General features: G+C 36.6%; 1 protein-coding gene and 1 pseudogene across 2 annotated transcripts; both read left to right on the top strand.

The window, feature by feature from the left end:
• Positions 1–465: 465 nt before the first annotated feature.
• PCGF6 (polycomb group ring finger 6) lies at positions 466–20,795 on the top strand. 2 transcript variants are annotated; one of them, XM_090279539.1, is made up of 10 exons: positions 466–901; positions 1,593–1,692; positions 1,783–1,879; positions 2,665–2,720; positions 2,819–2,878; positions 3,930–4,038; positions 8,380–8,407; positions 11,015–11,113; positions 16,214–16,300; positions 19,593–20,795. In XM_090279539.1, exons 1-10 carry the CDS (start codon positions 539–541, stop codon positions 19,647–19,649), a joined length of 1,056 nt encoding a protein of 351 aa, XP_090135665.1. In that variant the 5' UTR covers positions 466–538; the 3' UTR covers positions 19,650–20,795. The 2 variants fall into 2 exon arrangements, with proteins under 2 accessions (XP_090135665.1, XP_090135666.1); XM_090279540.1 differs by lacking the exon at positions 19,593–20,795 and adding an exon at positions 18,537–18,806.
• LOC150010578 (small ribosomal subunit protein eS12 pseudogene) lies at positions 7,200–7,576 on the top strand (annotated as a pseudogene).
• Positions 20,796–21,363: the final 568 nt, after the last annotated feature.

The following is a 21,363-nucleotide window of genomic DNA, read 5'->3' as shown; positions in this document are numbered from 1 at the left end:
GATAAATATTTGTTGAATTAAATATAATTGAACTCCCTTTATGTGATGGGGAATCGTGGATGGTCTTTGAACGGTGATCAAATTTCCATCCTATGGCAATACGAGATTTAATTCCTCCAAATAAATAAGCTTACATATTTCAAAACAGAACCTTAACACTTCCTAATGGAAATAATCTTGGATGGAAGAAACGCATAATTGGTACTCAAATTGAAACCGTTATTATTCGTAATGCAACATCATCATGCACCTGTTTCAGTGCTCTGCGCATCCATCGATGCAGACAGAACACCGCTGTCTGAAATGGTACCAATTTCGTCGTTTTTAAAAGGCAGCGAAGAGAGCGCCAGCCTTTCAGGAGAAGACTTGGGTTACATCTGTTTTAAGTCTCGTCCTGGCTTAGGTGGGGCTCAGGGAACCACATTTCCCAGCGGGCCCTGCAGGTCTCCCGCGCCTGCGCGTGGCCGCGGAGGTGGCTGGAGGAACTCCCGCGCTATCCAGCCTCCTGGTCGTGCCTCGCCTGGTCACTGACCTGGGCATGGAGGGGGTCCCGGTGCTGACGAGGGCCAACGCCGCGACCGCCCAGGAGGAGGAAGCCGCAGCCATGCCGCCCCCACCTCCCAACTCCCCTCCTGCCCTCACCCCGGCGCCCTCAGCGGGTGAGGAGGGTCCGTCACCTTTGCCCGAGGCGGGGGCCCCCGGCTGCTCGGGCTCCCGGCCCCCCGAGCTGGAGCCGGAGCGCAGCCTGGGCCGCTTGAGGGGCCGCTTCGAGGACGAGGACGAGGAGTTGGAAGAGGATGAGGAGCTGGAGGAGGAGGAGGAGGAGGAGGAGGAGGAAGAGATGAGCCACTTCTCGCTGAGGCTGGAGGGGTGCCGGCCGGAGTCGGAGGATGAGGAAGAGGTATTTATAACCCCTGCTGACCACGCCGGGCCTGAGCCGCCTCTCAGCGCGGGCCGAGCCCCCAGCTCGCCGTTGCAGCCTCCCGCGCTGGCGTCGACCGACCGCCACCTCTCCCCGCCGTGCCTGCCTCGACATGTGGCGCGCGCTGGCCTTGTCCCGCCCGGATTCCGTGCGGAGTCATTTTGTGAGGTTCCTGCAGATCCCGTAGGCTCTGCGGGCCCGACTTACTCGTTTTGTAAATAATTATTGAAGCTACTGCATGCCACGCGGGTAGATACCAAGCGTACCGTGCTGCTGCCACCTAGTCAGCCTCTTACTTGAAAGATTTCTTTCCTTTTTTTTTTTTTTTTTTAATGTGGTAGTGCACACTTCATCAAACTAGGTAATACTGGACATAGCCAGTCAGAATTAATAAACTTAAGCACCAGTATCTGGAAAGTTTGCCCATTTTTAAGGTAATTCAAAAGTAAGATGCCTCTCATCTAGCAATAGACACTGTATCCAAACGTGGAATATATTTGAAACATTGTTTTGTATCGTGTTATTGTATCTTCCAGCGGTATTTTGAAGGGTTAGAGGTACTGTAACATGTTTTCAAGTTGCAGAGTAAGTTACATATCTTGGGGTTATGGCTTTACATTTTGAGAAGGCAAGGACTTGTGTTTTAAAACTATTTCCATTGCATTTGCAGCGCCTGATTAATCTCTCTGAGCTGACCCCATACATCTTGTGTTCCATTTGCAAAGGTTACTTAATAGATGCAACTACCATTACAGAATGTCTTCATACATGTAAGCATATAGTTCACATTTATGAATGATATATTCAAATTTTGAAATGTCTCAAAAGCATCCTAATTTAAACATTTTCTTTTCCAACAGTTTGTAAAAGCTGCATTGTAAGACATTTTTACTATAGCAACAGATGTCCAAAGTGCAACATAGTAGTACATCAGACACAACCTCTTTATAACATAAGGTAAGAGGAATATATAAGTACAATTTATTTTTTAAGTATACTTTTTCAGAAAGTTGTGTTTTTTGGGAATAAATTCTTGACCTGTCTCAGAATTAGAAGAAAGATAGCTACCTATTCTTTAAAAAAATACATATAGGGTACTTACTGCGTACCAGGCACTGTGATATCTGCTGGGGACTTAAAATAAAAAGAGACACGGGTCTTCTTTCCTGAGGATTTTTAATTCCATCACTCAAGTTAATGAGGCCAGTTTAGGCTTGTCATTTTCAGTATATTTAGAATTCTATTTTCTAAAAGTAATACCTAAAACAACTGGCCTCTTTAAAATAGCCTGTCTGTCATAGGTCATTGTGGCTTATTAATCAGATTTTCTGTTCATGCTCAGTTTCCTAAGGGGAAAAAAAATACTAAATGTGGATTACTTTCATTTGTTCAGTAAATACTATTATGTTTTTATTACCTTCATAGACCAGTGCTTTGCAGATGATACACAGAAGTTCACAATACAATATCTGACCTTAAGCTCACATTCTTATCAAGGGAATAAAAATAGCACACATGGAACAATTTAGCAAACCGTCGGAGAATTTCCGATTACTTAATTATGGTTACATATACCTTGAGGTTCTCTTAGATGATAACCGTGAGTGCTACCTAAAAGTAACTTACCTCTGAGAGATATCTGCTTCCAAGAGAAAACAGTTCTTACAAAGAGCATCATTCACTCTGTACCAAAATGCATTTTTCTGAATTCTGAGGTATTCTCCATCCTTTCCTTTTATTAGGTTGGATCGACAGTTACAAGACATAGTGTACAAATTAGTGATCAATCTAGAGGAAAGTAAGTTTGTTTTATTACAGTTGTGAATCCCAGAATCTCTTCTGACTCTACTAGTTACATTTTAAGTGTAATTTAGTCTGTGTTTTATCATTTTTTAGGAGAAAAAAAGCAAATGCATGATTTCTATAAAGAAAGAGGTCTAGAAGTACCTAAACCTGGTAAGTTTGGGTGTATATTGTAATGTATTTATAGATTAAAGAACACTATAACAATAAAATTTACTGCCTTTGAGGTTCTTTTTGGTGATAGTTGGTTATTTTATGATCAGAGAGAGAGAGAAAGATTTTGAAGGTAACGATGTAGTGTAAGCTAACTTAATTATTTATAAGAATTAAGGAGTACAGGCTCTGGAGCTGGATTGTCTGAATGTGATTCTAGCTCTTCCACTCTCGCTGTATGACTTTGGCAAATTACTTCAATGTTTCAATATCCTTGATACAAAGCACTTAAAACAGTGCCTGGAACATAGTAACTGCTCAGTCATTAGTTTGTTTCTTTTAAAGATTTTATTTATTTATTTTCATAGAGAGGAGAAGGAAGGGGGAAAGAGAGGGAGAGAAACATCAATTATTTACCTCTCGCATGGGCCCCCGACTGGGGACCCGCCTGCAATCCAGGCATGTGCCCTGATGGGGAATCAAACCGGCACCCTTTTGGTTCACAGGCCAGCATTCAAGATACTGAGCCATACCAGCCAGAGCTCAAACATTAGTTTTTATGATGATGGTAGTGTCACAGCATGAAAGTTAGATTGGGTTTAAAACTTGGCTCCCTTCCACTTACTGCCTAACCTCACTAAATTAATCTCTGTTTCTTTATAGTTTAAAAAACAAACAAACAAAAGAACAGTAGTACCTATGTCATGGGATTGTAATAAGGATTAAATGAGATGATGTACCTTGAGCTCCCTGGCATATAGTGCTTGTTAAGGGTTATCTGCATCTGTTGTTGCTGTTATGATGAGCTTTCTCTGTGGCCCTGATAAACCAGCCACATATGTCTGCCTTCTGTTGTCGAGTGGTCCCCAGGCTTGCCTTTTATTTCACTGGCTATGACAATTAGCTGATGTTATTAAAGAAAGGGAGATTGAGTGCTTTATGATCTTTTAAGTAGTCGACATAATTATAATATTTGTATAATTATTTTTTAAAGGTCTTAATTTATAAAATTTTTATTCTAACTCAGCTTTTTTCTTTGGCTATCAAATAGCTGTTCCACAGCCAGTCCCTTCAAGCAAAGGAAAATCTAAGAAAGTCTTAGAATCAGTGTTTCGGATTCCACCTGAACTGGATATGTCTTTATTACTAGAGTTCATTGGGTGAGTACCCCGAACCTCTCTATCTCTTAATCTTAAAAGTAAAGAATGTTTGAAGTCCCAGCTGTTATGAAATCATCCTGAACTCAAGTAAAATAAAATTTTTCTGGTTTTCTATAAAAAGTGTTATGAAATATTTAAGACTTAGAAAAGTCTAATAATCACTTGTATCTCCACCATTTGACTTAAGAAATAAACCATGCTAATATGGCAGAAGCCTCTTGGCTGCCTCTTCCTGTTCACCCTTCCTTCTCTTAGAGTTTAATAACCACATTTCTAAAAGTAATCATTGTCATTCCCTGCATTTTTTAAATATGTTTTCCACAAGTGTATCTATTCCTAAGCAATATGTAGAATTGTTGTTGCCCACTTAAAAAGTTGAAATGGTATCATACTGTGTTTTCCAACTTGCTTTTTTCACTTAGCATTGTGTGATTTATCCATGTTAAAATGTGCAGCTCATTACACTATTTCCTGGTATTCCCTTAAATATACCATAATTTATCTTGTATTGTTGAATTTTTAAGTTGTTTCCAGAATCTTTTTGCTCTTATAAGCAATGTCGCTTTAAAATTTTTTGTACATACATCCTTGCATATATGTGAGATAGTTTTCAAAGAGGTTATGTAGATTTTCTGAGTCTTAGGATATGTTTGTCTTCAGCTTTACTTAGTTTTACCAACTTGATTTCCAAAGTAGTCGGACATCTTTCTAATTCATATAAATTGCCTCATTCAAACACTGTAGCATATGGTGGATGCCATTATACTGCAACATTGTTAAACAGACTATCATCTCAGAGTTGATACATATCAACCTGTAGTTTTCAAAATACTTCCATACTCATAGTTTGCAGAATAAATTAAAATGCATTTTTTGGAAGATCTAGATTTTACATTTTATATCATTGATGAATATTTTACTTCTCAGTCACTTCCTCCTTATAACGCTTGGTTGCCTGTGTCGTTTATTTAGTATGTAGCTTGTGCTATGTTGTATTTATCTATTTATGTGTTTATCCTGTTTCTCAACTGAAATCAAGAACCCCTAAGAGACAAAAAACCACAAAGCCCACATAATAGTGGTGGATATGATGAAACAAAGATCTCTTTGAAGGAATGAGAAGAAACCGTGTAATACCAAACTTTAAACCAGCAACTTCAGTTATTAAAGAATGTGTTTCAGCCTTAATGTCCAAAAGGGAACTGGTTAAATAATGATATATAGCACATGAACATGTGTTAATATAGTGACATATGCTAATATGGGACAGTTGTAAAATGTCTTAAGTGAAAAAAGCAAGATGCAGAAGAGAATATGTTACACGTACCCATTTATGTTTTTATACAAAGGGTGGTAGGAAGTATGTACTTATACATTTTTTTTTCATGCACAGAACATTTTTGAAAGGACAATAGGAAAATATTAATGGCAGTTGCTTCTAGGAAAGAGCATTGTGTCTAGAATAAGAAAAAGTTTTACTTTTCATTCTATTTGCATTTTTACTGTGTAACTGGATTTTTAATAAGTCTAATTAAAATGTGAAAATTGAGCCCTAGCTAGTGTGGCTCAGTTGATTGAATGCCATGCCAGCCTGCAAACCAAAAGATCACCAGTTTGATTCCCAGTGAGGGCACATGCCTGCATTGCGGGCCAGGTCCCCAGTTGGGGGCATGCAAGAGGCAACCAGTCAGTGTATCTCTTGTGCTTTGAAGTTTCTCTCCCTTTCTCCGTCCCTTACCCTCTCTCTAAAAATAAATAAATAAAATCTTTTTTAAAAAATTGAAAATCGGAAGGAATTTCTATTACTAGAAAATTTGGGGGAAAGGTAGTCTTTTCCACTAATGCACAATAAGACTGACAACTAGTATTTTTATATCTTTTTTGAAAAATAGCAGGGATATACTTTTGAAAAATGACAGTAATGCAAAGATGGCAAATATGTGACAGATGTGCCACCATTATCTCTTTCTTTGCTCACAGCAGAAATCAATAATTAAGCATGGCAGGCTTTCCTAATGAGGGAGACTTGACCGTTGTGTTCAAGGCAGTCATTATCACTTGCCCAAGTTGTTACATTATTAACACATTCCCTGCTATAGAAAAAGAGCCCTCAGTAGGAATAAGGAGATCTAAACTTAAGTTCTAGCTCCTCTGTTATCTAGCTTTGTAAATTTAGACGAATTGCTTTTTGTTTATTCACAAGGTATATATTAAGGTCATGCCATGTACCAGTGTAGCACCCTACTAGCTGCTGGGAATATAGTTTGAATAAGTCAGACATGACCCTTGCTCTCATGGAACTTTTAACTTCTCAGAGCTTCAGCTTCCCTATCTGTGAAACAAGAGAATTGAACTTGATCGTTATGGTGGATAGTCTGTCTGCCTTTTATTGTAGTCCTTTATCTGTTTCAAATGATTAAGGGAACGAAAGCTTTCAGTGAGGCAGGGAGTCTTTTTGAAACAGAGCTTCAGTTCGCAAAGAATCCTTTGGAATTCCCCAGTTCCCAGATTAAGTCTCCACGTTTTCACTACAAAAGTTGGGCTTCTGAGGGTAACCCTTAGGAAGCTTGTTCAGGGCAAGGGAACAGTGGCAGATGAGTTTTAACCTAATGTAAGTACAAGGGCAAATTTGGTCCAGCTGTGACCTTACTGGAACTGGAAGATCAAAAAAGCTGAAGTTCAGCCTGTTGGACAGTGACTTTTCCACTACTGGAATATGAAATTAGATTTCCCCTCTAAATTGGATGTGCATGTTTTGTGATCTTAACATAGTCTTGTACTTTCTCTTCTTTGGTTTCTATGTTTAAAGCAGAAGATAATAAAAAGAAATGACTTCAGACAGTCAGTCTAGTGTATAAAGAAAGAGCATGGGCCTAAGGAGTGTGACTTAAGATGTATAACACTTGGCATACAGTTCAACTTGTCTGATCATTAGTTTCCATATTTCTAAATTGGGGATTATAATAGCAACTCACAGGATTGTTGTAAGAATCAACATATGGTAGTCCTAACATGTCTAAACTATTATCAATATATGAATATTGTAATAAATCTATCTTGTACATTTTTCCCTGCCACTGTGGGGTTGCACAGAGGTGGAGGCTTAGGTGCATTCAATATTTGGCTCCCCCCATAACCCACTGCCATGACCTAGGAAAGGCATTGTTGCTGAAGGTGTAATGGACGTTAATACTGCTTTACAGAGGTGCTGTGCTGAAGACCACCCTTGTGCACCATGGCCTAGCTCTCGAAGCTGTCAAAGCCTTAGACAAGCACCAGGGTCACCTTTGTGTGCTTGCATCCAAGTGTGATGAGCCTATGTATGTCAAGTTGGTAGAGGCCCTCTGTGCTGAACAGCAAATCAACCCAATTGATGTTGATGACAACAAAAAATGTGGGGAATTGGTTAACCTCTGTAAAATCAACAGAGAGAGAACCCTATAAAGTGGCTGGCTGCAGTTGTGCGGTGGTTAAGGACTGTGGTAAAGAGTCTCAGGCCAAGGATGTCATTGAGGAGTACTTCAGGTGCAAGAAATGAACAAATAAACTTGGCTTTTGTTTCTTTAAAATATATATATATATCTTGTAAAGGTTACTATAGAGAAAAAAAAAACACGTTAATTATGATAGAATAAAAAGCGAAAAGACATTTTACTTTAAGCCAGAAAGTGTTAGAATGCTACATGTGGGGAAATCTAAATATTAAGAATATCCTGCCCTTGCCAAGTGGCTCAGTTGGTTGGAGCATCATCCCATGCACCAAAAAGTTGTAGGTTCAGTCCCCGGCCAGAGCACATGTCCTTGGGGGAGGATTAAAATGAAAAACAAGAAGAATATACTGAAAAGTTAAGAAGGCTTTAATAAATAACCATGACTTCCCTAATGCTGTCAGTGCACCATGCAAAGCTTCAATATTAGCCAGATCCAGTGCAAGAACATGTAACAGTTTTGTTATGCCCAAACCTTACAACTTTAATACTTCTGAAATTGGAAACTCCTACACCAAAAACTATTGCATATTCTGACAGCTTTGCCAGAAAATGAACAAACATATTATGGAATGATTTCTTTTTAAATAAAGGGCAAACAAAAGAAAAAGAAGAAAAAAGAGTATCCTTTTAACTCCCACCAAGTAGTATAAAATACTACTGCCTTTTCCTTACCACTAGGTGGCAGAAATGACAATTAACTACACTTTTATATCCTAAAAGGTTAGATAACCATGTTTTAAAATTAAATTAATGTTCCTCAAATGTTTATATTCATGTTATTTTTCTGTGTTATGTGATTACACATATAGTTTAAAATATTTTATTGATTAATTTTGCTTTCATTTTTCAGTGCTAATGAAGGCACGGGACATTTTAAGGTATTTTACTTGTATTTTCCATTTACTTTACAAGAGGGCCCTATAACACACACATTTAAGAATCAGATTAGCATTCATATGGAGATTGTCTTCAATTACAATAAAGAGTGTTTTATAAATAAAAGTTGAAATATGAAGTACATTCAATAATGCTTTCATAAAATAGGTTTATGACAAAATAGTTATTAAGTAGGGATTTGTTATTAATTCAAAACAATAGTCTAAGGAAGAATAAGTGAGTAACTTTTAAAAGTCTAAAGCTAAATGCTATGTTAATTTGGTGATAAAAAATGTTTCAAAACATTTTTTGCATAGTTGGCATTTAGAGTTAAATATGAGCTTAAAATTTTATTTGCATGTAACATTTTTAGCTCAGATTAACCTGCCCCAACTTGTTACTTGGCAAGCTTATTGTTTTTCTTTTAATTCTGTAGTTTTATGGAGTTCTAATTATAGGTTTTGATATTATAGCTTGCTATTCTCTACTACTTACAAAGCTGTATTTATACCTTATCTTTGAGTTCAAATAAATACATCTGACTAGAATGATTCCTGATTATTAATTTTTTCACCATGTAGATCTGTAGCATGAAAATCATAAACCCTGTTTGTCCAATTTAAAAGCATTTCACAAAGCAGGAATTTAGTCCAGAAAAGTTTACCTGGGAGTCATTTTTTAAAAATTTTTAATTGTGAAAGAAAAATATTCTTAGATTTTATTTACTTATTTTTAGAGAAAGGGGCAGGAAGGGAGAAAGTAAGGGAGAGAAACATCAATGTTTGGTTGCCTCTCTCATGCCCCCAGCTGGGGACCTTGGCGCACAACCCAGACTTGTGCGAACCAGCGACCCTTTGGTTCGCAGGCCAGCATTCAATCCACTGAGCCACCCCAGCCAGAGCTAATTGTCAAAAATTTTAAACATACTGAAAAGTAGACAAAATAGAACCTTCATGTATCCATTCTTAGCTTTACCAATAAACTGATGGCCAATTTAATTTTGCCTTATACCCTCATCTGCTCAGTTACTTTCAGTATTATTTTAAATCAAATCTCCATCATTTTGCTACTTCCTCTGTAAATATTTCAGTATTATTAAAAGATGTCTTTTTTTAATGACCCTGTTTCATACCAAGAAAAGTTACATAAAGGTCAGTACCATGAAACATAAAGTGTCAGAATTATTCTAGATTAAAGAGGATGATAGAAATATGACAATAAATGCAATGTGTGATCTTTCATTAGTAATAACTCTTTTAAGTCCTTACTTTGTGTCAGAAAGTGTTAATAGTTATTTATATACATCATATCACTTTCCTCATTCTATGAGGTAGGTGCCATTATCCCTATTTTACAAATGGGAACATGGAGACATTGAAAGGTTCACCAAATTGTCCAAAGATTTGAGCTAGAAAATGACAGAACCAGGGTTTAAACTCAGGCAGTCAATCTGTCTCTGCAATACCTGTAGTTAACATCTATAATATCTGCCACACTGTGGTCATGAGGGATAGGTCTACTGTCAGGAAAGATTTTAAGAAACCAAACTACAGATAAGAAAGCTGAATGCTGTTATATGGAAAAAACATGTGCCTCACCTGCCTCAATGTTCTTCGTAGCCATTCTAGGCTCCCTCTCTGGTAGTGCTAGAAAAACACTGCTCAAGTTTTCCTAAAAGATACCCTTTTAGTTCTAATTACCTCAGCTTTTCTTTTGTATTAGATGGTATTCTTAAAATTTCTTCAGAGAGTGTGGTTGGATAAGCATTAGTTTTTACTTTAAAACCCTGTGGTCTCTCTACCTGTTACCTCAGACCATTGGATCAGATTCCAGCTATATATGGCTAGATGTTACTCTATTTTCCACTTTAACAGGAAACCCTCTATTATAGAAAATTTCAAACTCATACAAAAGTAGACAGAATAATAAAATGAACGCCTGTGCACACATCACTCAATTATAAACTCATGGCCAGTCTCATTTCATCTATGCCTTCACCACTTCTTCCCATATATTTGTGAAGCAAATATGAGTAAATAATTCAGTTTGTTTCTAAAAGATAAGGACTTTTTACAAACCATAATAATATTAAAATTTTTTTAATTAACATTAATACCTTAACTATATAATATTTATATTTTCTTCATTGTCTCATGAAAATTATTTTATAGTTTAGTTTAAATCAGAATCCAAATAAGATCCATATATTTTAATTGGTTGATATATCTCTTATTTATAGCCCTTACATCTTGTTTTGGTCTAGCAGTTCCTCCTCCATTTCTTTTCTTAAGAGTTTTTTGGTTGTAGAAACCAGGTTTTAGACATTTAATTTTGGATATTCTCTCTGTCAATAACTTTTTTTTTAAGTTTTATTTTTGATGGGGTAGTAAAATAAACTAGATAGCCTTTCTATTAAAAAATGGCTTACATACTTTTCAGAGAGCAGAAACTAAGCTGAGAATTTTCTTTGATAGCTAAACTAAAATTTTATAGTAATTTTTTCATAAATCTGTTGACTCATCTTTGCTATACAGTTTGATTTTAGGGTTTATACATTTTATGTAATTTAATCTGAAAATACCTATTCATTCATTTGTTTATTTTTGTAGCCATTGGAAAAGAAATTTGTCCGAGTTTCAGGAGAAGCAACTATTGGGCATGTAGAAAAATTTCTCAGAAGAAAAATGGATCTTGATCCAGCTTGTCAGGTAGAGTACATGTGTGTAAAAGGACAGGTGAAGTTGTGAGATTACCTTTAGCATTATTAAAGAAAGAATTGTCTCTACGATTTCATACAGTGTCTGTCTTATGATGTTGTAGATATTGTATATGCTAATTGATATTGGTACATAGTGATTTCCACCCCAACTTCAATCACATTTGAGTCACTATATGTTTCTCACTGCCAATGATGGCCATCTACAAGACACCTAGAAAAGTGAAATATCTACTATAGACCCTATTAGTTTTTTAGGGATTAGGGGAAAAAAAAAATTCTCCCATTCTGGTTATATGTTTTCTTGTTGAAACCCTCAATCCTCATGTATTTTTGAACATGGAGTGTAAATATACTCATAGGTCTAGTAATATGGGCTGGCAAAAATGCACATTCTTCTAGTTTTACTTTTTCACTAGTCAAATTTAAAAGGGGGTTTTGTTATCTTTCATCATGTGTAAATTTTCATAGAATAATTTTTAATTAAAGTACCTATTTGCTGTTTAGTAAGTTAATAGGTGTTTTAAAGCTGGCTGAAATTTTGCTCGTGTACTTACTACTGATTTCTACTGGTACTAAATATATATTGAATCTATTAAATCAAATGAAATGCAACTTCTCTTACTGAATTTGATATAATGCTGGATGTATCTCATGGCAACTGAAAAGTAGATATGACTTATCTATCACCTTGTAGCCATAATATATTTGAGATTATTCTTAGTCCTTTCTTTAGAAGTAGATAACTGTTTAGAGACTCCTGGACAAAAAATCGTGAATGATCCTATAACAGTCTACTACTTCTAAAAGCAGAAGTCACAAGACTTGAACCTGATTATATCGAATAACTAAAGTAGCACCCAAAGGGCTTTTTCTAGGCTATGGATTACATCCTCTGGCTAGATATTTATCAGAGCACAATTATATATAAGTTTCACATTTGGTGTTCTAAGAAATTTGGTTGCCAGAGCTCTAAATTGGTTTTATTGTGTAAAAATGGGGTTTATTTTTTTTCCCCTCATATCATAGAATTTAAGGCTTTTCACATTTTGAAAAAAAGTAATAAAAAGTTTGTTTCAACCTTTAATTTTCTTTGTTAACTCTTGGCTCTCTAGGTAAATATTTCTCTTAAAAATTTTTTTATTGTCCTTTTTTCATTACCATTTAACCCCTTTATTCCCTCTCCCCACACAGTCATCACACTGCTCCCCATGTACATGAGTCCTTTCCTTTTTGCTCCATCCCTCCACACCCCCATCCTCTCCCCTAACCTCCTCACCATTGCTGTCAGCCTGCTCTCCATCTGAGTCTGTCTCTATTTTGCTTGTTAGTTCAGTTTGTTCATTAGATCCCACATAAGAGTGAAATCATGTTGTATTTGTCTTTCTCCGACTGGCTTGTTTCCCAGGTCTGTCCATGCTTTCGCAAATGGTAAAGTTTTTCTTCTTTTTTAAGGTTGAATAGTGTTCCATTGTGTAAATGTCCCATAACTCTTTTATCCACTCATCTACTGATGTGCACTTGGGCTGCTTCCATATATTGGTGATTGTAAATAACCCTGCAGTGAACATAGCTGTGCTTATGTTCTTTCAAATTAGTGTTTTGAGTTTTTTTAGATATATTCCCAGAAGTGTGATCGCTAGGTCAAAAGGCAGATTCATTTTTAATTTTTTGGTGTATCTCCATACTACTTTCCACAGTGGCTGCACCACTCTGCATTCCCACCAACAGTACAGAAGGGTTCAGTTTGCTTCACATCCTTGCCAGCACTTGTTTGTTGATTGCTTTATTTATTTTTAAATTTTATTTTAGATTCTATTTACTTTTAGAGAGAGGGGAATGGAGAGAGAAAGAGAGGGAGAAAAACATCAATGTGCAAGGGATTTATGGATTGGTTGCCACTCACACGCCTCCCAACCGGGGACCTGGCCCACAACCCAGGCATGTGCCCTGACCGGGAATTGAACCATGGCCCCTTTATTCAAAGGCCAGCACTCAATCTACTGAGCCACACCAGCCAGGGCTGTTGATTTATTGATGATGGCCATTCTGACAGGTGTGAGGTGATATCTCACTGTGGTTTAATTTGCATTTCTCTGATGATTAGTGATATTGAACATATTTTCATATGTCTATTGGCCATCTGTTTAATTGCATATTTTTAGTATTGAGTTTTTAAAATTATCAATTTTGGATATTAACTCCTTATCAATGGAACACTGTGTAGCTACTAAAAAGAGAAAGCTAACTATGTACTCCAAAAGATGTTCATGGTATTGTTAAAGTTTTTATTTTTTTAAATAGAGAATTTGGAAAAGACAACCAAATATATGCGAGAACATATTTGCCAGTGATACATTGGACAAGGGTTTAATCTCCAAAATATATAAAGAACTCCTACAACTCAACACCAGAAAGACAAACAGTCCAGTTAAAAAATGGACAAAGGACCTGAATAGACACTTCTCCAAGAAGGACATACAGAGGGCCCATAGACATATGAAAAGATGCTCAACATCTCTAGCCACCAGAGAGATGCAAATTAAAATCACAATGAGATTATCGCCTCACACCTATTAGAACGGCTGTCATTAATAAATCAACAAACAAGTGCTGGTGAGGATGTGGAGAAAGGGAACCCTAGTGCACTCACTGTTGGTGGGAATGCAGACTGGTGCAGCCACTGTGGAAAACAATGTGGAATTTCCTCAAAAAATTAAAAATGGAGCTGATTTTTGACCCAGTGATTCCACTGCTGGGAATATTCCCTAAGAACCCTGAGACACCAATTCAAAAGAATTTAATGCACCCCTGTTTTCATAGCAGTGCTATTTACAATAGCCAAGATTTTCATATAGTCTTAGTGCCCCTCAGTAGATGAGTGGATTGAAAAACTATGGTAGATTTACACAATGGAATACTACACAGCAGAAAAAATGAAGGAATTCCTACCTTTTGCAACAGCATTGATGGAACTGGAGACTATTATACTAAATGAAATAAGCCAGTCAGTGAAAGACAAATACCATATGATCTCACTTATAAGAGGAATATATTGAACAAAATAAACTAACGAGCAAAATAGAAATAAAGACGTAGAAACAGGGAACAGACTGACAGCTGCCAGAGGTGGGGGGAGGAAGGACTGGTGGAAAGAAAGGGAAGGGATTAGTCAAAGGACATGTATGAATGACCCATGAACATGGACAATGGTGTGGGGATTGACTGTGGGAGGAGGGTTGGGCTGGGTGGAGGTGGACAAAGGAAAAATTGGGACAACTGTAATAGAAAAAGCAATAATAAAAAAATTTTTAAAATAGAGAATTTGTAGAACAATAATATGTGGCATAATCCCATTGTTTAAAAAAAAAAAAAACCCTACATGTACGCATAGCATCTATATACCAAACTGTTAGTAACTGGTCAACCTTTGGGGGTTAAGATTAAGTTGAAAAGAAAAATATAGTAAACAAACCATAAATGTATACGTGTAGTGAAGTCCACTAAGAGCGATGGTCTCTGCATTGCTGAATACGTACTTAATAAAAACATGATAGTTTCGAAATTCTTTGATTTTTCATGGACCTGTGTGCAAGATCTATCATTGCTTTCAAGTCATTTTGCAAACAAGTATTACCCTGCATGTTTTAAAAATTGGTAAGCATAAAACACAACAGTTGTTACTGATTAGAGATTATGCATTATGAGATAGCGTAGGGGTTGACAAACTATGATCCACAGGCCAAATCTAGCCTGTTATTATACATAAAGCTTAACTGGACCACAACCACACTATGGCTTCTTTTCATGCTACAGTGGCAGCATTGAGTAGATGTGACAGATGTCCTATGGCCCACAAATCCTAAAATACTTATTATCTAGCCCTTTATAGAAAGTTTGCTAATCCCTGACATACACTTAGGCTTTGGAGAAAAATAGACCTGGGGACAGACCTGGGTTCAGATCTGGATTTTGCTACTCACTAGCTTTGTGACCTTAGAAAAGTTTAATGCCTTCACCTGTTAGTATTCCCATCTGTAAAATGGAAATTATAAAACTAGCCCACAGGAATGTGAAGATTAGATGAGATAACATGTCAGATGCATAGTATAACATATGGTGTACATAGTGGCTGCTCAGTTAAACGTACCTGCTTTACTCTTCCCCAACCATGCTGACAGTGTATAGAATTTTTAGAATGTAGAAAATCTGGTTAGGAGGTGGTTTAAGCCTAGGGTATTATGAACTAAGAAGCATCATGGTAACTGATTGAATATGAGAAGAAGGGAGAAGGAAAAAGAGTCTGCAGTGATATTCTGGCTTCGAGGACAGGGAGAAATGTCATGCCATAAACTAAATAAGGACATTAGAAGATGGAGCAAATTAAGGGATGTATAGTAATAAAAATGCTGAGGACTTGATCCCATTTTAAGGCAATGGGACAGCAACACTCAGTGAAAGCTAAAGAAAGATTAAAAATTTGCTTTTCTACCTTAGCAAGAAAGTATACTGAAATATTACTTCATTATACTATGTAACTATAACAATGCCATTCTTTCTAGAGCATTCTATATAAAAGTAGATTTATCTTAGAGCTTTGACATTACTAAAGGGCTAAAAAGCCCTCATTAAGATTATTCCATCCATAAAACAGTTCCCTTAGTGGGTAGGTACCCTTTGCCACTGTTAGACTTTCCACTGTTAGAAACTGAGATATACCTTGTGAGAGAACTATTAAAATAAATAAGAATTGCCTCTTCAAGCATTGTATATCCTTTTAATCATTTTATCTTGGAAATTTTTTTGAAATATGTTTTTTGGCACCTTTGTATGCTAAATACATCAGATGAGATTTAACTTGTACTTAGAGTTTCAAGGAAATCATTCTGAATATTGGCTGTTCTCCTCTAATGCTCTTCCCATGTTACTTTCTTTACCTTGTAAAAGGATTCTAAAATCTTTCCTGAGAGTGTTTAATCAGTCTAAAGTAAAATACCCAAGTGTAGTTTGGAAATAATTATGTTGGTTTTTCTTAATTTTTTCATATGATTTTTTGAAGTGATGAAGCATCTGATATTTTATTTGCCTGTAGGTAGATATCATCTGTGGTGATCACTTGTTGGAGCGGTATCAGACCCTACGGGAAATTCGACGTGCAATAGGTGATGCAGCAATGCAGGTAGGTCTTAGACTTTATCATACTTAGTTAGTGCTGAACAGGCATGTTATTTGATGAAGAAAAAAATTCTAGCCCTGGCTGGTGTGGCTCAGTGAACTGAGCACCAGCCTGCAAACCAAAGAAAAGGTTGCCAGTTCAATTCCCAATCCAGGTACATGCCTGGGTTGCAGGCCAAATCCCCAGTTGGGAGCATGTTAGAAGCAACCAATTGATGTTTCTCTCCCTCTCTTTCTCCCTCCTTTCCCTGCTCTCTAAAAAGTAATAAATTTTTTAAAAATATTTTAAATAATTTTTAGTGTATTTACAGAGCTGTGAAAATTACTACCCAATGAATTTTAGAACTATTTTTCTTTTAACTCCTCACCTAAGGGCATGCTTATTGATTTTACAGAGAGGGGAAGGGAGGGAGAGAGAGAAGGAGAAAAAAAAAATATCAATGCGAGAGAGAAACATTGGTAGGCTCACTCCTGAGTGTGCACCAACCAGGGATTGAACCCACAACCTAGGTATATGCCCTGACTGCAACCCTTTGGTTTATGGGATGATGCTCCAACCAATTTAGCCACACCGGCCAGGGCTAGAATATTTTTATCATCCCCAAAAGAAACCCCATACCTACTAGTATCCATTCCCCATATAACCCCATCCTCCAGCCTTTGGCAGCCACTGCTAACTTCTGTCTGAATTTATCTATTCAGGGCATTTTACATAAATGGAATCATACAGTAAGTGGTCTTTTGTGACTGGCTTCTTTCACTTAGCATGCTTTCAAGCTTCATGTTTTAGCATCTATCAGTATTTTGTTCCTTTTCATGGATGAATAATATTCCATTGTATGGACATTCAGTATTCAAAAGGAGGCTCAGAAAGGCAGCAATGGAAGAATTAGGAAAGATCATTAAAGCCAAGAGGTGTCATTAGGGACCATCCTAAGGTCATCTACACCCTTGTATTCCAAGTTACCGTGAACAGATGTAAAAGCTGGACAATGAGGAAGGCTGATAGGAAAAAAAAATTGGTTCACTTTGAAATATGCTGTTAGAGGAGAGCTCTACGGATACCCTGGACTTCCAGAAAGACCAACAAGTGGGCCCTAGAGCAAATTAAGCCTGAAACATCACTGGAGGTAAAAATGTCAAAACTGAAGCTGCCCTACTTCAGGCACATCATGAGAAGGCAGGGTTCTTTAGAGAAGACAGTAATGCTGGGAAAAATAGAAGGCAGCAGGAAAAGAGGACCAAATAGGAGATGGATAGACTCCATAAAAGAAGCCATAGGCCTGAGTCCACGGAGCTGAGCAGGGCTATTGAGGACAGGAGATTGTGGATGTCACTCACTCATAGTGTCGGCAGGAGTTGCAGCTGACTCAACAGCATGTAACACACACATATAAATGTTGATATTTTGTTTAATCATTTATCAGCTGGTGGATATTTGGGTTGTTTCCATCTGGGGCTAGTATGAATGGTGCTGCTGTGAACATTGATCTACAAGTGTTTGTGTGGACATATTTTATTTCTCTTTGGTGTACACCTAGGAGTGGAATTGCTGGGTCATACTGTCACTCTGTTTAACCTATCAAAAGAATGGGAGGAGCTGAGCTCTGGGCAGTCAGGAAAAAACCATGTAGTACTTTATAGGCCATAGTATGAACTTAGGATTTTAATTGAGCTTGGTAGGAAACCATTGATTGGAGAGATTTGAACCAAGGCTGGAAGTGACTTATGTTTTAGAAGACTCATTCTGGTTTTGTAGTTTAAGAAGACCATGAATGGAGACATCTAAATATAAAATATAAATAATATTTATATATTCATATATATGGAATATAAATATAATAGACATAGGAATAAATCTGAATTGTAAGTGATAAAATGTGATTTTATAAATGTATTAAAATTGTGTGATTTTGAAACAGCTTGTAAGCTATACTTTGCTTTGTATCTGTACATATCAATATGTTGTTTTGCAAATTATGTTTTCTTTCTGAAATATATGCAAAAATATATTCATGTAAAATCATTAATACACTCTTTCTATTTGTGTTATAATACAAATTCATTTACTTTGATTAGACTAATTGGTCCAGAACAGATCTGGTGGTCCATGAGCCAAACATGATATGGAATTGTGCTTTATTTGGCTTATTCTGTGTTTTAACTTGAGTTTTTCTGGTCTCAGCATTACTTACTGATTTATATACTGACTCATGCATTCATTTATGTTACTTTCCTAGCGCTTGTGGGCATTTGAATTTGTGAACCTTTTTCTAGAACTCTGGTGAGTTTTCACTGAGGTTGCCGGGAACAGAGGCCAGATTGCAATGAGTTGAGTAGTGAATGAGAAATGAGGAAGTACAGTCATGGAAAAGCTTAGCAAAGATGGAAAAGAGGGTAGCTGGAGCAGGGTTGGAAATGCAAGGCATGCAAGCCATCACTCTTCTTTGTTGCCCAAAGTAGGCCAATTGCTCATAGCACACTTCCCCAGTGAGTCTTTTTTTTTTAAAGCTAGTTTCATAATAGATTAGGAAATTGCACCCTAAAAAGGTGGATTGATTGCTTGCTGGATGCAGCCTTGGTGAGAGCACAGAGATTTAAGACCTGATACCAAGATAGGGGATAGACCAAAGAAAGAAAAAGCAGATAAAAAGACTCAGAAGTACAATACCTATAGTCATTTAGTGTAGCTTTGAATTGCCTAACAATCCCCAGCTAAGGACATCACTGTGTTACAACACAGTATACTTACTGTTCATTATGATGACTCTGGGTATCAAAAGGTAAATTGTACTGAACAGTCTTGAAAGGAGGAAGTAAAATTATGATATATTAAATGGGTAAGAGTTCCAAAGTTTTCTCACTAATAATAGTAGCGAGCTGCATTTATGTGGAAATAAATATTTCATTTTTTAGCAGATCCATGGTGCTTTATAATAATTAAGTCTTTTTTTAGGGAAGCCTAATGCCCGCATGGTCTGTTAAGTAGTCTGTGCAGGAGGAAAGATGTATCTCTTTTAGTTCTCTTTGGAGCACTGTTTAACCATGAACAACCCAAGCTAGCTATGGATACCTGGTAGTTTCAGAGTTGTCTCCTGAGAGTTATTAAAAGGATACATTGATAAGGAGTGTTTGGTAATGAGGTGAGTGAAAAAGCAAGTTTATTTGTCTTGGACCCTTTGTTCTCTTAAAGAATTTCACATTAGTGTTGGGTTATGAAAACCCATTTTTTTACTTCATTATTTATATAACTAATTTTCAAATAACTGCAAAACACTCTTTGTTTTTCTTTTCAGGATGGTCTTCTGGTCCTTCATTATGGTCTTGTGGTTTCTCCTCTGAAAATTACTTGAAGATTCTAGGAGTATTGGGAGGGAGGAGGGAAACAAAATAAGGTAGCTTCTGTTGGATTGCGTCTCACCAAAGATTTTCACGAAACATAATTGCTACCACTCTGTGCTAAGATACAACATTTGTTTTCAGCACCAAGCATCATAACATTTATAAGTACAACTTGGAATGATGAAATGCATCTGTTTTAGTAGCAACTACATATAAAAGCATCCATAGCTCAGGGGGAAATTTTCAAAGTATTTTTAAATTCCTTGTGATTTCAAATACTTCGATATTGATTTTGCTTCCTAATCTTTGATGTAAATGAATTACTGTTTTCTTCATTGAGCCATATCACTTTTATGTTGGTGGTTTGGAGTCTGTTCTCTGGAATTGTATTAGTTGGGCAGGAAAGAAGTATGCTTTTGAAATGAACATTCAAAGCCAGTCTTTGTTCAGTTATACAGACTGTACCCCTCACACAAAGACCAAAACTATCGGCCACTTTTGTGTGTTGCCATCATATTTTGAACTTGAATTTTTTTTTTTTTTTTTTAACCAGCAACACTACTAAACAGGTATTATTTACGTCTAAAAGGGATAAGTTATCATTATTCTGTGTGAAGAGACTTGTCTTCTGTATGGTTTGTGGCCCATACCATAAGCCTTCAGTGTAATAAAGACTTCTTTAATGTATCTTACAACAGTGGGTGCCTCTTTGCAATGATATTTTTATTCCTAGAATGTTAATTTGATTAACATTCATTTTATTTGAGTACATAGTATGTTATTGATATCTTGTAATGACACTGCATCTGAAAGTAATAATAAAATTTGAGAAGTTTACAGAATACTTACTCATTGTTTCCTCAGTAAGTCAGTTTAATGTTCGTTTCTCCGTTACCTTGTCACTGGGATAAAGAATACGGGTGCTGAGACCTTACTCACTTGCATACAGGGATTTCAGTTTTAAACATTATTTTGCCTAAGATTAGCATTTTGATAGCTTTCTAAAAGAAATATTTTGTAGACCCTATTTCCAAGTCCACAGAAACAATTACTATTGGGTGAAGATTGGCAATTGTTTTATAAAGGATTTGTTAATTGTGTGTAAATCTCTTCTAACATTTAATACAAATTTTTAAATAAAATTTTATTTTAACCTATTTTGAAATGTTTGTGCTTATTGTGGATTAAAAAAAAAACAACCAAAACTTTAAAAGACATTAGGTATTGAATTAAAGTTAAAATTTGCTATCAAATACATATTTTGTAAACATCTTTACCTTAACTAATTGTACTAGATGCTGTTATTTGACAATGGACAGAATAGCAACTATGGAATTCATTGCCTCTTAAAAGTTTCTTGAACAATTACTTAATATTTTTGTTCTTGTCCCATGTTAATGTGTGTGTCAGAGATACCCAAGACCACCCTCAGCTTCAGTGGTTCATTAGAAGGACTCAGGGGACCCAGAAAAGGAAATATGCTCTTATTTATAGTCTATTACAGTAAAAGAATACAGATTAAAATCAGCACATGAAAAAGATGGATAGGGCAGAGTCTAGGAGAAGCCAAGCACAAACTTCCAGTTGTCCTCTCCCAGTGAAGATGCTGCAGCAGTGGTATGTGACATGTATGAAGTGTTGCCAGCCAAGGAAGTTCACCTGAGCCTTAGTGTCCAGGGTTTTTACTGGGAGTTAGTCACATGGGCATGTGGTGCCTGTGTGATA

Source organism: Furipterus horrens, unplaced genomic scaffold, assembly GCF_987537825.1.
Source record: "Furipterus horrens unplaced genomic scaffold, mFurHor1.1.pri manual_scaffold_5, whole genome shotgun sequence".
NCBI lineage: Eukaryota > Metazoa > Chordata > Mammalia > Chiroptera > Furipteridae > Furipterus > Furipterus horrens.
The sequence above is the reverse complement of the archived record's forward strand: the minus strand, read 5'-3'. Positions and strand labels throughout refer to the sequence as shown.